The following is a 25,934-nucleotide window of genomic DNA, read 5'->3' on the forward strand; positions in this document are numbered from 1 at the left end:
CTATCTGGGATGACTTCCCCCCAGCGTCACACCCTCCTTTGATTAAAACTTCTGAGCAGGGTGGCTGGAGCAGGGCAGGCAGGGTGCTTGTCTTGTATGCTGCTCACCCAGGCTCAAACCCTGGCCACCACGCAGGGTCCCCCAAGCACTGCCAGGAGTGGTCTCTAAACACAGCGCCAGGAGTCAGTCCTGAGCATCACTGGGTGTGGCCCCCAAATGGAAAAACAAAAAAAGCAAATAAGCAAACAGAAAACCCAAACTTGCATGCAGGGTGGCTGGGGTGATAGTACAGCAGGTAGGGCACTTGTCTGTCTGCGGCTGACTGTCCCTGGCCCCACACCTGTTCCCCCCCAGTGTCACCCGGAGTGATCCCTGAGTGCAGATCCAGGAGTCAGTCCTGAGCATCATGGGGTGTGGCCTGCCCCCCTCCAAAAAAAGAAAAGAAAAACGTGTTTAAATTAAGAGCTAAAACTTTAGTGCAAGGCCTCTGTGCCCCATACCGGGAAGCGCCCCCTCCAGTTTTCCCTCCGTCTCCTCATCCTTCATCCCTCTCCATCACCTCATCCCGGGGGCTTCCCTCTCCACTGCACCTACAGATACCTCATGAGGAATCACAGCGCAGAGGCTTTTGCATTCTTGTCAGCTCTTTGTCTTTCCCGTCAAGACGCAGCAGCTTCACGAACTGAGGAAACTGGCCTCTTCACTGAGGAAACAAGGCCTGCTTGCTTGTTGATCTTCCCCGCCCTCCATTTTGCAAGATTTTTACTCTTATGTAAAAAATTCAAACGCACATGTGGGAGGGAGGTGTGTGTGTTGTGTTGTTTGCGGGCTCTCTCTCTCTCTCTCTCTCTCTCTCTCTTTCTCTCTCTCTCTCTCTCTCTCTCTCTCACTGCTCGCGTTTGGTGCTCTCGAGCTGCTGTGTATGGACCGGATCGGGATGGCTCCTCCTCGTGCTCTGCTTCTGTGTGTGCCGCTGTGCTCTCTTCAGTCTGTTTATCTCTGACTCTGTCTCTGTCTCTGTAGTCTCTCCTCTGGTCTCTTCCGACCTCTCTTCTTCTGATCCTCAGTCTCTCTGGAGCCCTTCTGCCTCAGCCTCTGGAGCCCCACTTGCTTTCATTTGTTATTCTGACTCTGACTCTGATTCTCACTCCCTTTGTGCTTTCTTCCCCCTGCTTCTAGCTCCAATTGTAAAAAACTAAAGCATGCCAAGAGGCGTGTGCACTCTCGGGCTCTCCGGGCAGCTCTGTCTCACCGCCCGAGTTCGGTGCTCTGGAACTGCTGTGTGTGCTATCGGTCAAGGGCAGGCGACAGAAGGAAGAAGGCCAAACTGGTTGCTCGATCAGTATATTTCATTCTCTCTCTCTGCTTCTCTCCTGGCTCTGGATCTTTCTCAGGTTCGGGATCTGGCCCCCTAACCCACTCTTACAGCCTAGTTAAATCCCCCCAGCATCAGGGGGTTGGGGCATACACATAGGTGTGGTCACAATCAATAGGGTAAGGTTCCTTTCCCTCAGGGGATGCTTCTCCTAGGATTGACTCTCTTTCAGCAGGAGGATCCACCCAAGGGCGGAGTCCCATGAGTGTGTTTCTCCTCTCCTCATCCAGCAAACATATGAGAATTCATAATATTAATCATTTTGTATGGACACAATAAGAAATGCATTAAAGCTTATAGAATTGCTCTCCTGGGGCCATCTCGATCTCAGACTACAGTGCTCAGGCCAGATCAGTCTTTCCTATCCCTAGCAGGGTCCTAGTATCATCATTACTTTTGGATCATGATAACATTTGTCTGTGATCAAGCTCTTAACTTATAGTTAAGAATTAGGCACTTTGGCCAGGCCCATCTCGATACCAGGGTAGCACATAACTCACCACTTGCCCTGGGTCCGTCCTGTCCCTCATCGGGACCCTGCTTTTGGGGTGCTAGGAACTGAGGAGAACTGAGGCTTAAGTGGAGAGAGCAGATGCCTGGGAGGGAATAATATTTGAGGCCAATTAAGTCCCAAGTTACAAAAGCATAATATTGTCTTCTTGTGTCTATACAAAAAAGGACATTGCTTTAAAGTAAATTATTCAAAAGGCATAAGGGGAGGAGAAAGGCAATATTAACTTATAAGTTCAGTATCCTAGGAAGGTCTGACCTTACAAATTAGCAGAGTCAGATTAGGGGGAGGAGCTGATTAACTCTTTTTGGGGAAGAGAGCATAGAAGTGATTACAGCTAAACAAAGGGATGGGAGAGATTCGGGAACACCTTATGGGTGAGACTGGGGTAAGCCTAAACTTCGGGAAAAACTGGGACAAGGTCCTCGTGGCAAGGGAGGGAGAGGACAAAGTAATGTCATCCTATATCCAATGACTCCCTGATTCTCTTCTGCTTTGTGCTCTGCTTCTGTGTCTTCTCTCTTGCTTCTGTGTCTTCTCTCTTACTTCCCTTACAGTCTTAGTTTATATAGCAATCACATAGGGTGGTGACACAACGGTGGGTTGAACATTAACAAGTCAACAAAGGGGGTAAGACCACTCCTTCAGGAGATTAACAAAATCTCACCTAAGGAGATTACCCCAGATTACTAGGAGATCCCGCTCAAGGGCAGGATCCCATCCAGGGTGTGTCGCTTTCTTCTTTCTTCAACTTGTAATCCTCCTAAATAGTTGCAGTAAATCTACTTCTAATATTTCTAGCAATGTCGTTCTGTATGAGCACAGAAAGGGATATAACAAACTTAAAGTTTGGTTCTTCCTGAGGACAGTCACTATATATTCCAGACCACAGTCCTCAGGCCAGGTTAGTCTTCCTAACCCCAGCAGGGTCCTAGTCTCGTCGTTACTTTTGAATCATGACAGCATTTGTCTATGACCATGCTCTCAACTTTGGCCTGGCCCATTTCGATGCCAGGGTAGCTCACAGCTTGCCCTGGGTCCATTCCGTCCCTCATCGGGACCCCACTTTTGGGGTACTAGGAACTAAGGGCAACTGAGTTGAGAAAGCAGATGCCCAGGAGTAAATATAATTCGGAGTCAATCAGCTCCCAACTTACAAAGCATAATATTAACTATCTTCCTGTGTCCATACAGAAAGGACACTGCTTTAAAGTAAACTGAGTTCCCTGCAGCAAGGCTGAAAGAACAAATCCAACGTTATCCTACACTTTTACTCACTTTTGTTATTTTTAAAGTTGTTGTCATTTAGGTAATGTGTTTAAATAGCGTTAAGTGTTTATGGCTGTGATGTACACAGTTACCACACCTCATCAACCACCGATGTGCTCAGGACCATCTACTAACATCCTTCTATGTGCTCAGGACCATCCACTAACGTCCTTCTGTTACTTCTAGTCTGTTCTTCATTCCCCTCTCCACTTTGCACCCTCCCCTCCCCACCCCCTTGCTTGGTCTTCTCATGCAGTTTTGTAAGCCATGGTCCAGGGTTTATTGTAATTCAGTATGATCTAGTATGATCTATTCCCTTGCTCTGTTGCTCTATATTCCACAGATGAGTGAGGTCAGTCAGTATTTGTCCTTTCCCCTCTCACTAACTTTACCTAGTAGGCCCACTTCCAGTTTATCCAAACTGCACAATTTCCTCTTCCTGAATAGCCGCCTGGCACTCCATTGTGTGTCTCTGCCACAGCCACTTTATCCATTCATCCTGAGTGGGTTTTCAAGACTGCCAGGTGCATTGATGGAAGGTACATTGATGGAAGGTGCATCAGAAGTGAGGCGTGCGCATGATCTCTCAAAGGAGAGAGGAAAGAGGCAGCTCCTGGAGGCCAGAGAAATAGTTGTGCAGAGACGCTGTGCAGAAATAGTTGTGCAGAGACGCTGAGGGCCTTACCTGAGGCAGTGGTGGAGGGGAGAGGTTCTCTGAAGACTTCTGAGGGGGCATTCAGGGGACGTCTTGGTGGTGGGGCATGAGAAAGATGAAGGCACCCAGGTTCCAGCACTGCCTAGAGTGGGGCCCTCCAGCCGCCTCACACAGAGATCCAGACCCCCTCGCTCTCCATGGCCACCTCCCCCTAAGCCCGAGGCTGCCCTCTCATTCCAGCAGGGACGCTGCGCTCTGCCAGCTTCCTCCTGCCTTGCCGGGCACACTGCAGCCGTAGGGCTGGTGCTCTTGGAATCTTGTTCCTGGAGAGTATGGGGGGTTGAATTGTGACCCACCAAAGCTTACGTTTCGGTCCTGTCCCCTGGATCCTATGAAGCGGAACGGTATTAAGGGTCTTCACAGTGTTCATTAAGGGTCCAAGGTGAGGTGGTGCTAGATTTTGGGTGGACACACTTGCTGAAGAGTGCTCAGAGCCACCAGAAGCAGCTGGAGACAAGGAAGGACTTTCTCCATCCGAGGGGGCGTGCGACCCCAGTGCCACTGTGCATTTGGGCCTGTGACGGATATTGAATCCTCGGTTTCCAGCCATGATACTTGTGGCAATTTGGGGCTGGCTGATAACACAGCAGGTAGGGCATTTACCTTTCACGCGGACGACCCGGGTTCGATTCCCAGCATCCCATGTGGTCCCCTGAGCACAGCCAGGAGTAATTCCGGAGTGCATGAGCCAGGAGTGACTCCCGTGTAACACTGGGTGTGATCCAAAAAGCAAAAAATTAAAAGAAGTATAAATTAAAAAAATTACTTGTGGCAATTGGTTCTAGTAAACAAATACAGCACGAATAGTATGTATCTGGAGATGGAGCTTAAGGCTTGAAAGTTAGCCTTAAATAGGGTCTCTTGTTCTTTATGCTGCTTATGTTATTTTCTACACCTCAAGGTTTTAAATATTCTTCATTTTCTGATAGCACTTTCAAATGTTGGTATTTTTGGTCTTCATAATTCACCCTTTAATTGAAAGGGGATTCTGTTTTATAGGAAGTGTGAGGGTCAACATCTAATTTCCATATGGAAAGCCAATGGTTGCAACATTTCAGAAATCTGATTTAATAGTCATAAATATTCTATTTTTATAAAGGTTTATTGAACTATTCACCGATTGGAATTTGTGGCGTTTTTAGTATTTGCTATTGAAAATAATGTCATAGTGTATAGTCCAATATGTAAATCTTTAAGTGAGTTTTTATTGTTTCTTTAAACAATATTTTAGTCAGTATTTTAGCTTTTCAGCAAGCTTTAATAGACTTTAACAGAATTTTTCTGTTCTTATGGTAACATAAGAACAGAAAAATTGGGCTGGAGCGATAGCACAGCGGGTAGGGCATTTGCCTTGCACGTGGCTGACCTGGGTTTGATTCCTCTGCCCTCTCGAAGAGCCCAGCAAGCTACCGAGAGTATCTCGCCTACACGGCAGAGCCTGGCAAACTATCGAATACTGGTGGCATATTCAATATGCCAAAAACAGTAACAACAAGTTTCACAATGGAGATGTTACTGATGCCCGCTCGAGCAAATCGATGAGCAACGGGATGACAGTGATACAGTGTTTTTATGGTACTTTTGAGAAACATAAATTCCTTGCCCCCTAGCTGCTTATCAAATATATCAACTTTTCTTTTCTGTTCTCTTTAATAATTAAAAGATTATTTAATTACATTCAAAAAATTTATTTTATTTTATTTTATTGCTTTTTGGGTCACACCCAGCGATGCACAGGGGTTACTCCTGGCTCTGCACTCAGGAATTACTCCTGGCGGTGCTCAGGGGACCATATGGGATCCTGGGATTCGAACCCGGGTCAGTTGCATGCAAGGCAAACGCCCTACCCACTGTGCTACCACTCCAGCCCCCCAAATTAAATTGTTTTGAGGTTACACCCAATGGTGCTCAGAGCTTACTCCTGGCTCTGTGCTCAGTAGTCACTCCTAGCAAGGCTTGGGGGACCTTACGAGATGCCAGGGATTTTGCAAGTAAGTGCTTTACCTGCTGTACTATTGCTCTGGCCCCGTTAAAAAAATTAATGATATCTTTTGCCACTCTGAAATCTGATAGGTGTTCACCTAAGCTTTTTTCCCCCCTGATTTCATTATCTTTGATGCTTAATCCTTAGTTCATCTTCCTTAAGTGAGCTTTTCCCAGTAGTCATATAATTATAACAGTCAGAATTTGAGCTAAATACTCTCCATTCATTATCTCTTTAACCAGTAAATCTACTTGGGGGCAGGGGGTGGGGGGGCGCAGTCAGCAGAGCTCAGAGGTTGCCCCTGGTGTTGCTCATGGGACCAGGTGGTTCCAGAGACCAAACCTGGGTCTCTTGCACATGAAGTATGCCACTTGGTATGTTGAACTATTTCTCTAGCTTCCACCAGGAATATTGAATATTACTGCTTGTCTCACTGACTTATACACATAAAAATATATCCATTGTTGGGGCCAGAGGACAGTACTGGGGCTGAAGGGGCTGGTCTTGCATGCAGCTGACCCTGGTTTGTTCCTGACACAGCAAGTGTCTCCTGAGCACCCAAACCCTGTCAGAGTGAAGGTCTGGCCAATGCCTGAATTCCCCCCACCCCATATACATATACATACACACACACATATTATATCTCCATAGTTGTTCTATTTTTGTAAAGATTTATTGAATCATTCACCTATTGGAATTTGTGGTGTTTTTTAGCATTTGCTATTGAAAATTATATCCTAGTGTATAGTCCAATACGTAAATCTTTAAGTGCGATTTTTATTGTTTCTTTAGGAACCCTTTCTGGAAATGCCATTACAAGAATGGGCATTTTAAAGATTCTTGATATATTTCTTAAGGGTTAATACTAATTAAAACTCCCACCAGTGGTTCTTGGAGTGTTCCTACCTTATTGTTGTTTAGTCTAAGGCTGGTTTTCTAGACTGTTAATTCTGTTCCCTTGATCTGTATCTTCATTCTTAGTCATGTAGTTATTATTAGCAATACTATTACTCCTTACTATACTACTACTAGTAGTACTAGTACTACTGGTCAGTATTTTAGCTTTTCAACAAGCTTTAATGCTTGGTAAAATAAATCCCCCTACTTTAGGGTTAATTTTTTTTAAAAACGGTCTTTGCTATCTTCGCAGTTGATTTTTCCCTATGAACTTTAGAATCACCTTGTCATGTTACTTAAAAAGTACCACTGAGAATTTGATTGGATTTCATTTTAGAAAGGTTTAGTGCTGGGCTAGGGAGATAGTACAGCTTATAGAGTGCTGGCCTTGCGCACAGCCAACCTAATTTCAACCCCCAGGACCCCATATGTGATGTTCCCTGTATTATTCTTTGTGCTTCATGGTAAAGTTTATATATTTTAATAATTTTTAGATTTTAAAAAAGTTTTTATTGATCATATGTATGATATCCTTATCAGCAATTTACTCCAAATATTGCTGCTATACTCTAGAAAAATGTGTATTGTATTGTATATATATATATACAAACTCATGAATATGCATGTTGATTTTAATACACATATTTTATATACAGCCACTATAGTGAATTATTTAGATGCTCTAACTCTTTTTTTTTGAGCTTGATGTTCTGGAAGATAATTTCATTTGCAAATAAAGATCATTTTCTGTCCTAACTCTTTATTGTATTTTATTTCTGCTTCATGTATCTTCTCTTTGGCTAAAGATTCTGAATTATGAATTATAGTGATGATAGCAGACATATATACTTCACCTTATACTTATTTTCATAGAAATCTCTTTCATGTTTAATCTAAGAATGATATGAAACATCAAAACTTCAAGCAATTTATAACAAAGGAGAAAATCTCAAGTTTTCTGAGCAGCACGTAACCATTAGTATTGCAGGGAAGCTTCCTTCTCAGTTAAAGCATTTTCAACTTTTGAGTACAGCCAGTAGTTAAGAAATACATTTTATGCTGCAATCTAGAATATGCAGGCAAGCAAGCACATAAGCCCACAACCATACATTTCTTTTTATTATTATTATTATTTTTTATTCGTGAATCACCATGATGGTTCAGTTATAGATTTACATATTTTCGTGCTTGTATTTCGGTCACACAGTGCTCGAGAGCCCATCCCTCCACCAGTGCCCATGCCCATTCTCCACCACCGATGATCCCAGTATCCCTCCCACCCCCCAGCCTCTGTGGCAGGGCATTCCCTTTTGTTCTTTCTCTTCTTTTGGGTGTTGTGGTTTGCAATAGGGGTATTGAGTGGCCATCGTGTTCAATCTGTAGTCCACTTTCGGCACACATCTCCCATCCTGAACAGGTCCTCCAACCACACTTTACTTGGTGTTCCCTTCTCTGTCTGAGCTGCCTTTTCCCCCAGCATGTGAGGCTGGCTTCCAAGTCATAGAGCAAACCTCCTGGTACTTATTCCTACTATTCTTGGGTGTTAGTCTCCTATTCTGTTGTTTTGTATTCCACAGATGAGTGCAATCTTTCTATGTCTGTCTCTCTCTTTCTGACTCATTTCACTTAGCATGATACTTTCCATGAACTTACAAGCAAAGTTCATGACTTCATCTTTTCTAACAGCTGCATAGTATTCCATTGTGTAGATGTACCAAAGTTTCTTTAACCAGTCATCTGTTCTCAGGCACTTGGGTTTTTTCCAGATTCTGGCTAAACAGTGCTGTGAAAACCATATATTTCTTGAAAGAATTTTCATTCTTTTTGCTTTATTTGGGGGAAAGGGGAGTATCACACCTGGAGATGCTCAGGGGTTACTCCTGTTCTGCACCCAGAAATTACTCCTGGTGATGCTCAGGGGACCATTTGGGATGCCAGGGATTAAACGAGGGTCGGCCACATGCAAGGCAAACATCCTACCCTCTGTAATATTGCTCCAGTCTCAAGAATATTCACTCTTACTCCAAGCAAAGGATTTTTGCTTCCAATGATTATTTCTATTTTTCCACCCCCCCCCACTTCCATCTAAAGAATTCTTTTGGGAACTGGAGAAATAGACAGGGGTTAAGACACTTGCCTTGTAGGGAGTGGATCCTGGTTTGAATCTCTGTTTCCATATGGTCAGTCCCCTGTGCGTCTCGAGAGTGAACTCAAAGTGGAGAGCCAGGAGTGTCCCTGAGAAGTCCTGGTTAAAAACAATAATTTTATCAGTGAAAAATGGCTGACCCACACCCATAAGATGGATTACAGAGTCAGAGTGAACTGAACTACACAGCCAGAGAAACCAAATTGGTGGGTCCAGTTTGTGTAACAGTGAGTCCAGTATGTGTACCAGTGTAAAAGTGTTCTAGCGTACTGCGTTATTCTGAGTCTACATAGCAGATCCTTGAAGAAGAGATGAGAGTCGGGAGTTGGGGGAGGGCACAGGGGGAGACCCCACAGCTACTCATGTCAGGTCTTTGTATTTTGGAGTTTCGTGTCCACAGTGTCAACCCACTGATGTCCTTGGATAGTCTGTGGTCCTGGGACCTGGGTTAGAAACACCCCCACCACCACCACCAACCCTGCTGGGGAGCCCTCACTGCTCGAACTGGCATCGCTTGAGAGTCAGCTCTTGGTGATGCCTGGAGACCTTATCCTGGGCTGGAAGGAGGAGACAAACAATGATAATAGCAATAATAGATCGATAAAACAGCACTCACTCATCGGCCCTCACTGTGAAGTCCAAGTTGATAGGCTTCAGGGGTGAGGCATGGCTGGTGCTGATGGGACACTGGGCATCTGTTGGTCCTGAAAGCTGTGATTGGCAGCACAGGCTTTCAGGATACAAATCCTCCTCTCAGAGTATTACCTCTCTGGCCGGCCTTCACTATGGGTCCCTGGGGGAGTCATATCCCTCGACATGGAGCCCGAGATCTTGTCATCCAAGGATCAGAAGACTGAGGGTGGATGTGCTGGGGGCAGGGTGAGGGCAGAGGAGAGGGGAGGTACAGTGGGGATGCGAAGCCAGCATCCCTTTACGCTGGTCCCCTGACTACCCTGCCCTCCCCCCAAATGCTGGTCCCAAATTCTCACCTTTGCAAGGACTGGGAAGGAAGTTGCGTCCCTTTCACCAGAGTCTCCAAAAGACCCAGCAGCCCCCCCGCCCCCGCCTCTCAGTGGAAATGGGGTTTTCATAGCCTGTGATCATTCTTCACTGTGATCACCTTCATTGTGCCAAGGGGTCCGAGGCATGTCCCCAACCACAGACTCCCATGTCTCTGAAGAGGGGCACGTGGTGTTCCAAGATGGCGTTGTCTCTGTGTTCATTTCTTGGGCGATCCATTTATTGACAAAAGTTATAGCTGAGCAGCGCGAGTCAAGTTTACTTTCCCGCCTTCCCCACTTACCATCATATAAATAAATCTCTGTAATGAGACAGATGTTCACAGGTTGTACTACACTATCATCCCAGTCTAAGCCTTACCTTTTTCCTTTTCTTTTTTATTTTTTTTCCTTTGGTTTTTGGGGCCACACCTTGAGGTGCTCAGGCTTACTCCTTGCCATTCTCAGGGGACCGTATGGGGTGCCAGGAATGGCACCCTGGTTGGCCATATGCTAGACAAGCACCTCACCCACTGTCCTATTTCTCTGGCCCTCCTTCGTGATTTGAAAGCTGACTGGACAGGGTGCCTGCATTCTGCCCCGCACCTGGCTTGGAAGTGGTTGGTTTCTCTCTCAGCTGCATTTTGTGCCTGGGTAATTTGAAGTGCTCTTAACACAGCATGTGCCAAAATGCTGAGGGAGAAAGAGGAAGGAGCAAGTGAGGATGACGTCTTCCCAGAAGTTCAGTGGTGACTTTGGAAGTAAAATAACAGGCTAATTTCAGAAAGTTGGTTTTTTTATTTTTCACTCAAAAAAAGCTTGCCTTTTCCCAAATGTTAGCCTACATCTCCGTGACCTAATCAATAAGGCATGCTCTGTGTAACTTTGGTCCTGCCCTTCACTACAGGATTGTTTCCAGGCTCTGGGCCTCCTGAGACCCCTGACCTCATCAGCTCTCTGACCTGCTGACTTCTTGATGTGGGATGAATATGAAAAGGAGCATTCTGGGTCTCTCTGGACTTGCTCTGTTCAGACTCGAGAGTCCTCTCTTCATGGCGGTTATTTCTGGTCTTCTAGTTAACCTTTTTTGGGGGGTGGGGGTTACAGGACTGCATGTAATTTAGGACAACTCTTCTCGACTCTTCACTCCACACCCCCCTGCCAAGTACCATTCACCTTCCATCACAACCTGCTGGATCCCCTTACCATCTTGCCTCCCCCCTTATCCCCAGTTTTGATTTGGAACCTAAGACTCGGATTTGGTTTCATCTGTTCCCATGCTTTGATTTTCTGTATCCCCCCATATGATAGAGAGAGGGCATCTGCTATTTGTCTTTCTCCTTCCCACTTCTTTTACTTAGCATGACTCTGTCCACTTCCAGATTATAGCTAAGGGCAACATTCCCTCTTTTCCTATAGCTTAAGAGTATTCTATTGTGTGTGTCCATGGGATCTTTATGTATCTGTCTTTAGACACTTGGTTTGTTTCTGGATCTTGGTGATTCTTAACACTCATGTCAAGGAATACCCCCATAAAGCTTCCGGTTTCATCTTTCGGTAAGCTAAACACTGGAAAATGGTAGACCTATATGTGTACAAGCTGTGACAAGGGTTCTCTGCCACAATAATTGTCAGAAGCAGTGTTGGAGAGGGTGCCTGGGGAACAGGAACCAAACAGCCCTTACAAGCACTTTCTTATGTGGTGTCTCTGACTCCGCATACTAATTTTGAAGTAGGGAGGAAGTAGTCAAGATTACTCCTGACTCTGCATCCTGCACATGGGGTGCTGGGGATCGAACCCTGGTTGGCTACTTGCCAGGCCAGTTTGCTACCCACTGTTCTATTGCTCTGGACCCCCTCATGTGCTATTTTATTTCTGCTTTAGAGTCAGCATGAATGAGAGGAGAAGCATCTCCCCATTCTCTAACTACAGAACAATAAAGCAAAGTGGGAAAGTGTAGCTTTTTGCTGAAGGGGTCAGGGGTCAGCGATCCCCAGTTGTTTCCTTGTTCCTCCATGGACTCCCAGAACTCATTTCAAAGCTGAATATTTAACAGAGATTTTTTTTAAAAGAGCTTATTTTAAGGATTCCAAAGTCAAGGCCAGAGAGGTAGTACATGGAGTTAGGCACTTGTCGTGCAGGTGGCCAACCCTGGTTTGATCCCCAGCACCATCGCGTGTGGTCCTCTCAAGCACTGTCAGGAGTGATCCCTGAGCACAGAGCTAGGAGTCAGCCCTGAGCACTGCTGGGTGTGGTCCACCCCACCCCAAACAAAAACAAAACAACAATGATAAAGTTAGAGTTAGTTGGGACGTAACTCAAACTTGATCCCTAGATTCTATCTTCCTCTGAAGCAGAAGCTGCACTTAATAGAATTTTTAAAAACTGGAAAGATTAATGGCAGTTCCAGAGTGCAGTAAGCCTTGATGTGATCCACCCTTTGGAACAGGTTGATCAAATCTGTAGAAACGAGGGCCAGGAGGAAGGGCCCAAGGAGGAAGGGCCCAAGGAGGAATGGTTGGAAGCCTGCCTCGAGTGGTGATGAAAGAGGGCAGCTAGGATAGAGGGGAGGAGAAGAGCCCACGATGACAGTGACAGTTGGAAATGATCACTCGGAACAAGAACTCTGGCAGAAAAAGAAAGCCACTATCATCTTTTGTTTTCTATTGTCTTGGTGCACTTCATTAGGCGATGATTTGTTGTTGTTCTTGTTCTCGTTTAAACAGATTGCTGAGCTGGGTGAAATCGAATACATTGAACACTTACCTCTGCTTCGAGTTCTCAATTTTTTGAAAAACCCAATTCAGGTAAGATCTCATTTATATGGGCGGTGGGAGGAGGAGGCTCTTGGAATTGTTCTTCAAGGAATGTTTTTGGTAGAGAACTTCAGAAAAAGAGAATATTTGGGTCAGGGAGACAGTGCAGAGAGGGATTCAGGCACTTGTCTTGCACGAGGCTGATCCACGTTTGAATCTCCAGCACCACATATGTCCCCTGAGCATCTCCAGGAATAAGGTCTGAGCACCCCCTGGTGTGACCCCATTCCCTCCCAGGGTCCCCCAGCCAAAAGACAGAAATTTGAATACCGTGTATTCATCCTCATTCTTTATTCCTCCAGAGGGAATGAAGAGGAATAAGCAAAGTGACACCTATGCCCTACTGTGAGTGACAGGAAAGCCTGACATTGCATGGGGGCTCCCTACCCTGTGTGGTCCTTTTTATTCATCTGCTGATAATAAAGATTACAGGCGAGTGCTGTTAAGATTGTAGAGCAATGTCCTTTTCTATTAGAGCATGCATGGGGCTTGAGGCGCAATTCGAATCTGGTTTATGCTTTATAAAAGGGGGCAGGAAAGGGCTAATGTTAGATACCCAGACTTAATTTCTCAGGGGATAGCTGTGAAATTGGTGGTGTTATAAAATGAGTGTAGGAAAAATACCAATATATTTCATATAGATTCTTCATTTCTGGGATTCAAAGATCCACAACTATTTTTCAAGCCTTTCTCTTCCTCTGTATGGATAGATTCTTTGCCCTGGTCTCTCCTTCCATCCCTTGCCCTTCTCATCCTGCATTTCACTTTTCTTCCCCTTACCTTTCATTGATTTTTGGATTTCTATAGATTTCCAAAGTTTTTGTGTGCATCAAAGAACAGCATATCTGCACAAGCCCAAACCCAAACCAAAAGTGCAAAATAAGATCGAACACTAAAGTCACATGGAATGGGGGTATTGGGAGGCTGTTTAAAGGCATCTCTGGGAAGGAAAGGAGTAGGAGTTGAATGTGGTAGCACCTCCCAGTTTCAGGTGCAGAAGGAGTATGTGAGGACCAATAGGTTGAAGTGCAAGCCGTGGCACTGAATAGTCCCCAAGCACCAGGCTAGTCCCTGAGCACTGCCTGGAGTGGCCCCCACACAGTGAAACAGTGTGCATTTACATCATTTAAATCACCCCTTTATGCACTGAGGTACAGGTAGGATATTTTGTCTTTTTCTTTCAGTACATTTTCATCTGTAAAGTCATTATCCAAAATATCTTCCCCTTTGGAGGGTTGTAGCTTGCTTAGCATTCAAAACTTTCATTTTAGTTTTAAAAGTCACGGAATTCCAACACAGCAGATGGTAGGGACAATAATGAATTAATCCTAGAAATAAATATTATTATTGTAAAAGCATAACAAGTGATGCAGATTCAGACAAAACAACACAGCAGTGAATATTAACAAAGCAATTTAATGTTTCAATTTTTTTTTTGCCATAATGAAATGCCTAGGTTCAAACAGAGGGTGAGAGTGACTGGTCCTGGAGCCAGAGGTAACACTCTTCGCCACTGGGAAGCTGGGTTGTTTTGCTCTTTAGAAATGAATGCAATCTTATATATCTTCTGGGCTCACAGCAAAATTAATGAGATCACACATCTGAAGAAGTTCAGATCACACAATCATACATCTGAAGAAGTTATCCTGCGCAGTCTGCAGGGTACAGTATAAGAATATGATAGGAGGAATATGTAGAGACCTATAAGTGTGTGTGTGTGTGTGTGTGCGCGCGCGTGAGAGAGAGAGAGAGAGAGAGAGAGAGAGAGAGAGAGAGACTGAGAGAGAGGGACAGATAGATACACAGACAGACAAGGTAGAACCCTAAACCCATGAACGTAGACTGTTAATCCTGGAAAAGGAAGGCAATTGACAAGTCCGCTTGCTATTTTAACTAGGAGAAGACGGATTATTGGCTTTTCATCATTTTCATGCTGCTACGGTTAACAGAACTAGATCAGAAGAAGATTAATGTGGAAGATAAGGTATGTAATCCTGTCATTCCATGTGCTTATGAGTGAACAGACTAAAAAGTTCCTGGATGCCAGACCAAAATGACATGTGGATCAGTTGTTTCTTTAGGGACTATTTCCTTGTCCTGGGATCTGTCAGTTTAACCCTCTGCCAGGCTGAGCATCAAAACGAATGCAGCAAAACCCCTGCTGTGGGCACAGTGAAGAGTTTGACAGTGAGCCAGAAGCAGGCTGCCTTGTAGAGAGACCCCCGGCTTTAGGGCAGGATGTTCAGTGGGAGAGAGATTGTGTTTGGAGGATGTGTCGGCTTGGTGGCATTATCCTAAAACTTTATATAATAAGAAACTGTATCAGATCATGCTGCCATATGATCAAGAAGGATATCAAAGAGGTCGTGACACAGCAGCTTAAAGGTCCTTAGTTTCACCCTGCAAAAGGAAGGATTCACCTGGTTTTACATTCCAAGAGCGTCCCATGAATTCAGATCACTGGGGAGTCCAGAGTGACCAGCACCTTCATGCTAGAACTGCCACCCGGATATTCACTTTGTCTTGCTCTAGTGACTGGTGACAGCAAATGTCTCCACTAACAAGGGTTCCTACGACTGGATGCATGTTTGAGATGGTAATAAAAGCAGGTGCAAATTTATACAGGTAGACAATCCAGTCTCACAAATGCCTTTCTAAAATCTTGGTTAAAAATAGCTACAGAGGCCTGTTTATTATTCTTACACTTAATAGCATTTGTTCAATTTCTCCTTTCCTGAACATTTTGTGAAGGGAAGAGAATTGAAAACCGTTTAAGGCTGTAATGATTAGGACAGGGTCATGAGGACAAAGTACTGGACATTATGAGAAAAAGGCGTGGCTTTTGATGGGAAAAGTCAGGAAAAGAAAACACAGTGGTTAAGATTTGGAATACTAAGAATAGCTCCAGGATAGTGAGAGGGCATGAGAAAACAATTCTATCATACCCAACTCCCCAGAATTGAAAAACCATGACTTATGTCTCTTCACCTCATACGACAAGTTAGAATATTTGCGATTTTAAAAGTAAAGATGAACCTTTGCTCACGCCCGTGCTTGTACCTTCCCCTTCCCAAATCAAGGGCGTGTAGGGAATGAGGTTGTTCAGGCACTGCAACTCAATATTGTCAAATAATTATCATCACTAGGGTAGTAGGAAAGGCAGGCAGAAAGATTGAGCACACAGATTCCTAAGCACGTGTCAAATAATTCTCAGAACCTGGTTGCATCTCTAGAATATTTCATGAAAGGAAACCGCAGCCTGGCCTTCTTGTTTTCAATGAAACGTGTTTTGCTCTTCTTGCATCTCCAATTCTGGCCAAGGTGGCAGCTGTGAATAAATATGACCCACCCCCGGAACTGGTGGCAACTCAAGATCACCTCACTCATGTCGCTAACAGCGTGATGCAGCCCCAGAGGATCTTTGACAGGTGGGTCAGCCTGCAGGGTGAACCTCAGGGGGGCAAACACATGACTACCCACTCTGACCCCAAGTCTGCAATGTCGTAACCCCATTCCTTACCTTCTTTGGAAAGAGGAATCAGGTCTTAATTTATTTTTTTTAAATCTGATTTTTTTTTAAAAGAAAGAACCATGATTTGCAAAGTTATTGATAATTGAGTTTTAGGTATGTGATATGTACTGGACTGGAGCGATAGTTCAGCGGGTAGGGCATTTGACTTGCATGCAGCCGACCTGGGTTCAACTCCTCCATCCCTCTCAGAGAGCCCTGCAAGCTACCGAGAGTGTCCCGCCCCCACGGCAGAGCCTGGCAAGCTACCTGTGGCATATTCAGCATGCCAAAAACAGTAACAAGTCTCACAATGGAGATGTTACTGGCGCTTGCTCGAGCAAACCAATGAACAACAACGGGACTACAGTGCAGTGCTACAGTGCAATATTTCAATAGTAATCCTACCACCAGTGTCAACTTCCCTCCACCAGTGTCCCCATATTCGGCTTCCCCACCCCCACTCCACCTCTCGCCTGTCACCTTGATGGAAACGTTACAAAGTTACAGTGATTGAAACTTAGATCTCACATCTTCAGTGTTGTTGAGTCTGTGTTTTGGGTATATAAGTAAACCACTCAGTATAACTCAAGCCCCAACTCCTGTTCGCCCATTACTTCCCTTTCTCTTCTTCTTTATTCCCCCCTTTGAAATCTTTCCTTCTCTGTCCTCCTCTCTAAACTCTAGGGGGACCAGGTCTTTATTTGATAGACTTTACTGACAGTTTTAGTGTGTAATCATCACACCTCTTGGATCTGGGGCTTGGTCTGTGATATTTTCCCAAGCCAGATGTTGATTGCCTTTCTTTTCTTTTCTTTTTTTTTTAAATTTGAGTGGTAACTGGCTCATAGCACAAGACAAAGAGATGAAGAGAAACAAAGCCTGTTAGCACTTCAGTTACAGCCAGGAACCCGGGGGCTGAGTCTCCATTCCCAGAGAATTGGGATGCTTTCTTATCCTTCGTGAATTTCACCTTTGCCGTTGAGCAAATGCTAGATATTCACTGCCCGAAGGGCCTCCCATGAAATCAAATGATCAGGGAGTCCCTAGAAGGAAGCCCAGCTAGCTGAAGGGAAACCTGAAATAGTTTTTCCAATGATTGCACTTAGTTTCAATCAACCTACAGGGAGGAAGCACCCAGCTTGGTGGAACACATGAATAGAGTCTCTCACCTCTTAAGTTCCAAGATAGATTCACCATCGTTTCCCCGTTCATTCTTAAACAATCTGTTGCAGCAGATGGCCATTTATGCTCTGCGTACAGTGTAGAAATTCTATCAATACCCAAAGGCATTTTAAAAATACTTGTAGACTCTCTTGGTTATAAATGGCTTCTCTCTTTCATCTGCTATTCGCTCCCGTACAAATGGCTGGCTTCCCGCAGAGAGCAACATGGTTTGTTTTGCATACAGGACATGCTTTTTGATATGTAATTTAACAATACCATCATTGGCAGTTTTGTATATTTATGGCATCCCTCTAGGTGAAATGATTTATCACTTATTTGCATGTATCTGGAAGAACTCTTGTGATTTAAAACGAAGGGCATGTGTGTCCTCTTTGTATTTCTTTTCTAGTTTGTGAGCTGGCGAGCTGTTTGATGCTTCAGGGTACATTTATATATATAATTAAAATACATTAAAACATTTCAAATGTACATTAAAATGCGTTTCATAGAAAGTTCCAGCAGTGTCTGAAAAACATGTATTTTGGTATCCTTTTTGACTGCTAGGAAGACGGGAATAAATAAACAGCTCTAGTCTCTCTGGGATGGAGCAAAGATAACCTCGTGGGCTTGTACCCAGCAATCTGGCATCCCCTGAAGTTGAGCTTCAGGAAAGGATGTGACTCTTGGCCCTGGGACTTTTATGACACGTGATCGAGGAGCCATTTCCCCCTTTCCTGGTAGCATCGGCAAGAGGGAACATTTTTCAAAGGGCAAAGCAGAACTTTTTCTCTGGTCTGATAGTCACTGAAAGTTTTCTTGCTGTCTGGCCTGGAAAATTTTTCCAGGTTCATACAATTCCTGACTGAACTCTAGAATTGGTATAATTTATGGCTTCAGGTCGGATATCAGAGTCTTTAATCCATTTTGACTTGATTTTTGTGCATGGTGTTAGAATGGAGTTCAAGTTCATTTTCTTTACATGTGACTGACCAGTTTTCCAGTACCTTTTGTTGAAGAGGCCTTCCCTTGCTTCCCATTATATTTATTTGCTCCTTTGCTGAACATTAACTGTCCATTAACTGGACTGACTCTCAGTTCTATTCCATTGATCTGAGAAGTCTGTCCTTATTCTAGTACTGTACTGTTTTGATTACTACAGCATTATAGTATATTTTGCAGTTGGGGAAAGATAAGCCTCCCATTATAATTTTCCCTAGGATTGCTTTGGCTACTGGGGGTTGGGGGGTTATTACGCCACATAAATTTCAGCAGCATTTGATCTATTTCTTTAGAATATGTCATGGATATTGCATTGCATCTGTATAATACTTTGGACAAGATTGGCATTTTGTCAGTATTAATCCTTACAATTTATACTGAACGAGGGTTTTCATATCCTCATGTTTTTTTAAAATTTCTTTTATTAGTGATTTATAATTTTCATTGTGTATTTCACCTCCTTTGTTAAGCTGTAATTTATTTTATGAGGCACAATTGTGAATGAGATTGTTTTTTAAAATTTATCTCCCTTCTATTCTTCTATTTCATGATTTGCATATAAAAAGTCATGGATTTCTGAATGGTGATTTTGCAGCCTGTCACTTTACTGTGCAAAAACTATTATTTCTAGGAGCTTTTTTGTATTTAGGGTTTCCTAATATAGATATGTCATTGCAAACAGAGTTTGCCATCTCCCCCTCCCCGATTTAAATGCCGCTAATAGCTCCTTTTTGTCTAATTGCTGTGGCAAGGACTTTTAATACTTTACTGAATAGTAGTGGTGAGAGTGAAAGACCTTGTCTTGTACCTGATCTTGAAGGGAAGGCTTTCAGATTTTTATCATTGAATATGTTTCCTTGCCATGCTTGTGGTAAATGGCTTTAACTATGTTGAGTAGAAAATACCTTCAACCCCTATTTTATTCAGTTTTTAAAATCATGAATGAGTGCTGAATTTTGTCAGGTGCTTCCGTTTTTCCCTTGTATTGATCTGGTGTTGACTGGCTTGCATCTCCTGAGTCATTCTTGCCTATCCCTGGGATGATTCCTACTTGGTTATAGTACATAATATTTTTTAAAAAAATTTATTAGTAAATCATCATGAAGTACATAATATTTTTGATGTACTGTTGAATTCAGTGTGCTAATATTTTTAAACTTACAATATTTTATATTAATTTTATTTGAATTACTGTGAGATAGAGCACTACAAAGCTGTTCATGGTTTTGTTTCAGTCATACAATGTTCCAACACCCATCCCTCCACAAGTGTACGTTTCCCAGCACCAATGTCCCCAGTTTCCCTAGCACCTCTCCAAACAACCTCCCACTCCAACTTGCCTCTGTGGCAGACACCGTTCTTCTCTCTCTCTCTCTCTCTCTCTCTCTCTCGTTTTAGGCAATATGGGTTGCAAAACAGATGCTTAAAGGTTATCATGTGTATCCCTTTACCTACTTTCAACACTTAGTTCTTATCCAGAGTGATCACTCCCAAATAATGTTGACATAGTGTACCTTACTTTATCTTAGTACCCTCTACCTGCCACACCCTTCTGGTAATTTCTAACCATTGACCAGTCCTTCTGACCCTCTCTCCCTGGCCTTTGATATTAATCTCCTACCTTTTTTTTATTCCACTGATGAATGCAGCCACTCTATATCTGTCCCTCTTCTTCTGACTCATTTCACTCAGCGTGATACTCTCCATGTCCATTCATTTATAGGCAAATTTCATGACCTCATTCTTTGTAACAGATATGTAGTATTCCATTGTGTAGATGTACCACAGTTTCTTTATACAGTCATCTGTTCCCAGACACTCAGATAGTTTCCAGATTCTGGCAATTGTGAATAGTGCTGCAATGAACATAGAAGTTCAGATGGTGGTTCTGCTGTGTGTTTTTGGACCCCCCGAGTATATCCCTGGAAATAGTATTGCTGGGTCAAATGGGAGCTCAATTTCTAGTTTTTGAGGAATGTCCATATTGTTTTCCAAAAAGGATAGACCAGTCAGCTTTCCCACCAACAAGGAATGAGGATCTTCTCCCTGCATCTGCACCAGCACTGGTTGTTCTTGTTCTTTTTAATGTGTGCCAGTCTCTGTGTTGTGAGATATTATCTCATTGTTGTTTTGATTTGTGTCTCCCTCTTTCTCTAGAGATGTCTAGCATTTTTTCAGGTGCCTTTTGGCCATTTGAATTTCTTCTTTGAGAAAGTTTCTGTTCATTTTTTCTCCCCATTTTTTATAGAGTTAGATCCTTTCTTCTTGTAAAGTTCTACCAGTGTCTTGTATATCTTTGATATTAACCCCTTATCAGATGGGTATTGCTTAAATAATTTTTCCCATTCTCTGGGCTGTCTTTGTGTCTTAGTCACCATTTCTTTTGAGGTACAGAAGCTTCTTTTTTTTCTGCTTTTTGGGTCACACCCGGCAATGCACAGGGGTTACTCCTGGCTCTGCACTCAGGAATTACCCCTGGCGGTGCTCAAATGACCTCGTGGGATGCTGGGAATCGAACCTGGGTTGGTCGAGTGCAAGCCAAACACCCTATCCACTGTGCTATTGCTCCAGCCCCAGGTACTGAAGCTTCTTACTTCAATGCAGTCCCATTTGTTAATATTTGCTTCCACTTGCTTGGTCAGTGGTGTTTCATCTTTGAAGATGTCTTTAGCTTCAATGTCATGGAGGGTTCTGCCTACATTTTTCTCCATGTACCTTATGGATTCAGGTCTGATGTTGAGGTTTTTGATCCATTTTAATCTGACTTTTATGCATGGCATTAAATGAGGTCAGAGTTCATTTTTCTTTACATGTAGCTGTCCAGTTTTCCCAGCACCACTTGTTGAAGAGGCTTACCTTGCACCACTTTATATTTCTTGCTCCCTTATCAAAGATTAGGTGATCATATACTTGAGGGTCTGTACCAGGATATTCAACTCTATTCCATTGGTCTGAGGGTCTGTCTTTATTCCAATACCATGCTGTTTTAATTAGTGCCACTTTGTATTACAGTTTGAAGTTGGGGAAAGTGATGCCTCCTACCTTCTTTATCGCAATAACTGCTTTAGCTAGTCATGGGGTTTATTGTTCCATAGAATTTCAAAAATATTTAATCTATGTTTTTGAAAAATATCATGGGTATTCTTATAGAGACTGCATTGAATGTGTATAATGCTTTGGGGAGTATTTCCATTTTGACAATGTTAATCCTCTCAATCCATGTGCAGGGGATGTGTTTCCATTTCCTTGTGTCCTATTTCTTAAAGTAGTGTTTTGTAGGTTTTTTTTTAATAGGTACTTCACCTCTTCAGTTAAGCTGATTCCAAGGTACTTGATTTTCTGACACACAATTGTGAACAGAATTGTTTTTTCTGATATCTCTTTCTTCTCTTTAATTATTTTTACATAGGAAAGCCATGGACTTTTGAATGTTGATTTTGTAAACTACCACTTGACTATACAAAGTCTATTGTTTCCAGGAACTTTTTGTAGATCTTGAGGATTTTCTAAATATAGTATCATGTCATCTGCAAATAGTGAAAGCTTGACTTCTTCCTTTCCTATCTGGATGCCCTTGATATTTTTTTCTTGCATAACTGATATGGCAAGTACTTCCACTACTGTATTGAATAGGAGCGTGTGTAGGGAACCTTGTATTGTGCCTGATCTTAGGAGAAAGTCTTCAGTTTGATAGTAATGCTTGCTGTGAGCTTATGGTAGATGACTTTGACTTTATTGAGAAAAATTCCTTCAACTACCATTTTGTTGGGGGGTTTTTACATGAATAGTTGCTGGATCTTGTCCAATAATTTCTCCACATCTATTGATATAATCATATGGTTTTTATCTTTTCTTTTGTTGACACAGTGTATTATGTTGATTGACTTGCTAATGTTAAACCTTCCGTGCATACCTGGGATGAATTCTACTTGCTCATGGTATTTGATTTTTTTTGATGAGTTTTTTTCTTCTTTGTTTTTTTCTTTTTGCTTTTTGGGTCACACGTAGCGATGCTCAGGGGTTACTCCTGGCTCTGCACTCAGGAATTACTCCTTGCGATGCTCAGGGGACCATATGGGATGCTGGAAATCAAACCCGGGTCAGCCGTGTGCAAGGCAAACTCCCTATTCACTATACTATCACTCTAATCCCTGGAAAGTCTTTTACAGAAGCTACTTAAAACTTCTTGCAAAATTGGCTGTATGCCTGTGAAATTCCTAAATTGTACCTTGTCCATGAAATTTCATATCATTCCTTTAAATCTGAATGATAATGTAGCTGGATAAAGTGTTCTTGTTGAGACGTTCATTTCATTCAGCCTTTTAACAGTATTCCATCATTTTCTTCTGATCCATAAAGTCTCATGTGATAAATCTCCTGTGAATCTTATTAATTCCCCCTTTATGAAAATTTCTTTGATCTTCTTGCAATATTATTTCTTTGTCTTTGACCTTTGTCATTCTGATTACAGTGTGTCTTGGATTTTTTTCCTATTAGGATTCCTCTTGGGTGTGACTCTTTAGGATGAGGTTAGGTGCATGGACTTTTCGTTGCTGGGAAAATCTTACTATGATTTCTTGGACTACTGTTTCATCATCAAATTCCCCTTCCTATTCCTTGGGGGTGCTAGTGATTCTTATATTTGTTTTCCTGAGCTCATCACATAGTTCTCTGGTGTGTTGTTCATTTCTCTTATTTTCCAGAGTCTTTTACCATCTCATCTTGAAGCTCACTGATTTTCCCCTTGCTATTGTTACTTTTGTTGAGGCCTTCCATTAAATTTTTTATTTAGGTGTATATGCTGCCCCAGCCCATGTGCTGCTTGTGCCCACGTGGTCGAACACATATGGTGCCCAAGCACATGTGTCACCCATGTCTCCCCCATTGAGATGAGTACTTTCATGCTTTCGTGTCTAACGTGGGATGTGTGTGGAGGCTCTCTCTGCCCTTGGAGAAGCCCACATTCTCTCTTGAGTGCTTTACTCTCTCTCACTCTCTCCCCCTCCACTCCTCCAAAATACCTCCAAATAAAATCTGTTTTACTTAAAATTTTTTTTATTCCACCTTCATACTCTTTATTTCTGTCACTTGTGATTACAACTTTCCTTATTTCTAAACTCATACCTGTACCATTATTATTTTTTGAGCTCATTAAACATCCACATCATGGTGTCCCTGAAGTTTTTTATCTGAGACATTATAGAGCTGTTTGGTTGCTGGTGGGGCCTTTTGGACTGTGCATTCCTTGGACTTAGTGGGCTTTTATGCAGCTTCCCATTGTTTCTGTTTTTCCCTGGGGTGAATTTCAATATTTGTCACCTTTTCCCTGTTCTCTGTTTTTCTCCTTAATTGTTTGAAAATGTTTGAGATATTTTTCTACTGGCATGCATTTTTAAGATAATTTCCATATCTTTTTTTTTCACCTTGTCTTCCCTAGTATAAAAATCTTACATGGTAATGTTAGAATGGCAAAACCAGGCAATTCACAGGGACACCTTCCACTGGCCTTATTGGACTTCATGTTTTGCATATGCTGGTGTATTCATTCGCTTCAGTGCATTTTTAATACATGTGTGTGGTGCATTGATTCCTCTGAGCATCACTACAGTCAACACAGAAGAATTTCATCACAAGAATATTCCTGTGCTGCAGCTCTTTTGTTTATAACCACAGCCACCCCCCTTCTTATCTTCCCGAAACCCTAATAGTGATCATTTCTGACCCAGCTCGACAATGCATCACTTCAAGAAGGTTATATAAAGGGAGTCATATGGTTGATAATGTGTGTGGAGGGGGTGGCTTTTTTTTGGGGGGGGGCTTTTTTCATGTGTGTGTATTTGTGTGTGTATGTGTACTTAATCCTGTTTCCTGGAGACTCATTCAAAATGTTGGATGCATATGCATGAACAGTTTTGTGCCTTTTTATTGATGGTACCAATCCCGGGTATGACTATAGCCCAGGTGGCTTACCCAGGCACTCCAGAAGCACATCTGGGTTGATTCCAGGCTTTGGCTCTACCATTGCAGCTGCTGTGAGCGAAATGTCTTTACACATAGAGAGTTCCATCCTGCCTGCTTTCCCGGGAAGTCCTGTAGAATGTTTGGGATCTCCTTGTTTTGGGGGACCGGAAGATGCTACCCCGTTGCTTCATCCTTCTTTCTCTTGCACGGATTCCAACACTGAAAGTTTGGGGGTTGATTTCAGAGAGCTGCCTTTCCTGGTTTTGTTAACTCATGTTACCCATAGACTCTGCTTTCAAGTTATTCTGTTTTTAGGTGGGTGTCAAGAGAGATCGAAAAAGCACACAACACTGCCCCCATCTCTACAGAAACTATAGCTTAGCCATGTTTTCAAAAAATTTTTAGAAAATATTTTATCTCCTTTATTTTTCTACTTTGTGTCATGAATAGAATTCAAACATATCAGCTCAGCATGTTGCAAGATTTTCTGAATAAATTCGTTCTCTCAGACTTGGAAGCCATGACTAAATTTGTCTACCCCTTTTGACTTATTTTGTGTTACTTTGAGCAAGTCAATTAACCTCTCTGTACTTGTTTCTTCATGTGCTAATTGGGGCTACTTATAGAAACTCCCCTACTGGTTTCCTGTGCTAATTTAATGAGGAAATACATGAAAAAAACTTCTAGGCTAACATATGGCCATAGTACTTGCTCAGGTAAATTTCTACTTACAGCCTTTTAGTTTTCTTTGCATATGTTCTTATTCAGTAGATACGGTGGTGAATGTTTTAATTATACAGGGGGAAGAATTAGTTTTTTATCCTTTAGTTCTTGGGGAATCACTCTTAACTAGTCAAGCATCCACATATCCTATCATAATTTTGTTTGTTTAAAGTACACATATTGGCATTTACCTTTGTATCTCTGCCTGAATTTTTCAGGAAGTGGTTTTTTTTTGGGGGGGGGTGCACACCCAGCAGTGCCCAAAGCTTATTCCTGGCTCTGTGCTCAGGAATCAGTCCTGGCCGTGTTGAGGGGACCAAATAATGTGCCTGAGATCAAATGCAGGTCAGCTGCATGCAAACAGCTTTCCCACTGTGCCATCTGCTCTCCGTGGTAGGATCACGCCCCCTTGCCATCTGTTGGGCCAGCATATTTGTAGCACCATGCTTGTGTGTGGAGTGTGACGGTGATGACGACATCGTGGCCACTGACTCTGCTCTGTATTGCAGCACACTGCCCAGCCTGGATGCCCCTTATCCCATGCTGATTCTAGCTGGCCCAGAAGCTTGTGGGAAGCGAGAACTCGCCCACCGCCTCTGCAGACAGTATAACACTTACTTCCGATACGGGTAAGTTGTTTGATTGGCTGGTGAGCCTGTCAGATCCTGGAGGCTGCTCACCCTGTTGACTTTACATCAGGTAGAAAATGGACACGGAAGGTACATTAACATCCACTTAATGCACCGTGATATACAAGGTCCTTTCTCGTTTCCCTCTCGTTCTCTAATGTTTCAACAAATAGCATGCCAGTGAAAATCATGGTTCAAGGTTTGAAAATACACATTTCAGGGGCTGGAGCAATAG

General features: G+C 42.9%; 1 protein-coding gene across 1 annotated transcript in view; it reads left to right on the forward strand.

Moving 5' to 3' along the window:
* LRGUK (leucine rich repeats and guanylate kinase domain containing) overlaps positions 1-25,934 on the forward strand; it is a 96,859-nt gene that overhangs the window by 39,718 nt on the left and 31,207 nt on the right. Inside the window, exons 8-11 of the mRNA XM_055129338.1 lie at positions 12,623-12,703; positions 14,610-14,696; positions 16,034-16,140; positions 25,580-25,699. Coding sequence (XP_054985313.1) covers positions 12,623-12,703; positions 14,610-14,696; positions 16,034-16,140; positions 25,580-25,699 — 395 coding nt within the window. The remainder of the gene's footprint in view (positions 1-12,622; positions 12,704-14,609; positions 14,697-16,033; positions 16,141-25,579; positions 25,700-25,934) is intronic.

This window comes from Sorex araneus, chromosome 1, assembly GCF_027595985.1.
Source record: "Sorex araneus isolate mSorAra2 chromosome 1, mSorAra2.pri, whole genome shotgun sequence".
NCBI lineage: Eukaryota > Metazoa > Chordata > Mammalia > Eulipotyphla > Soricidae > Sorex > Sorex araneus.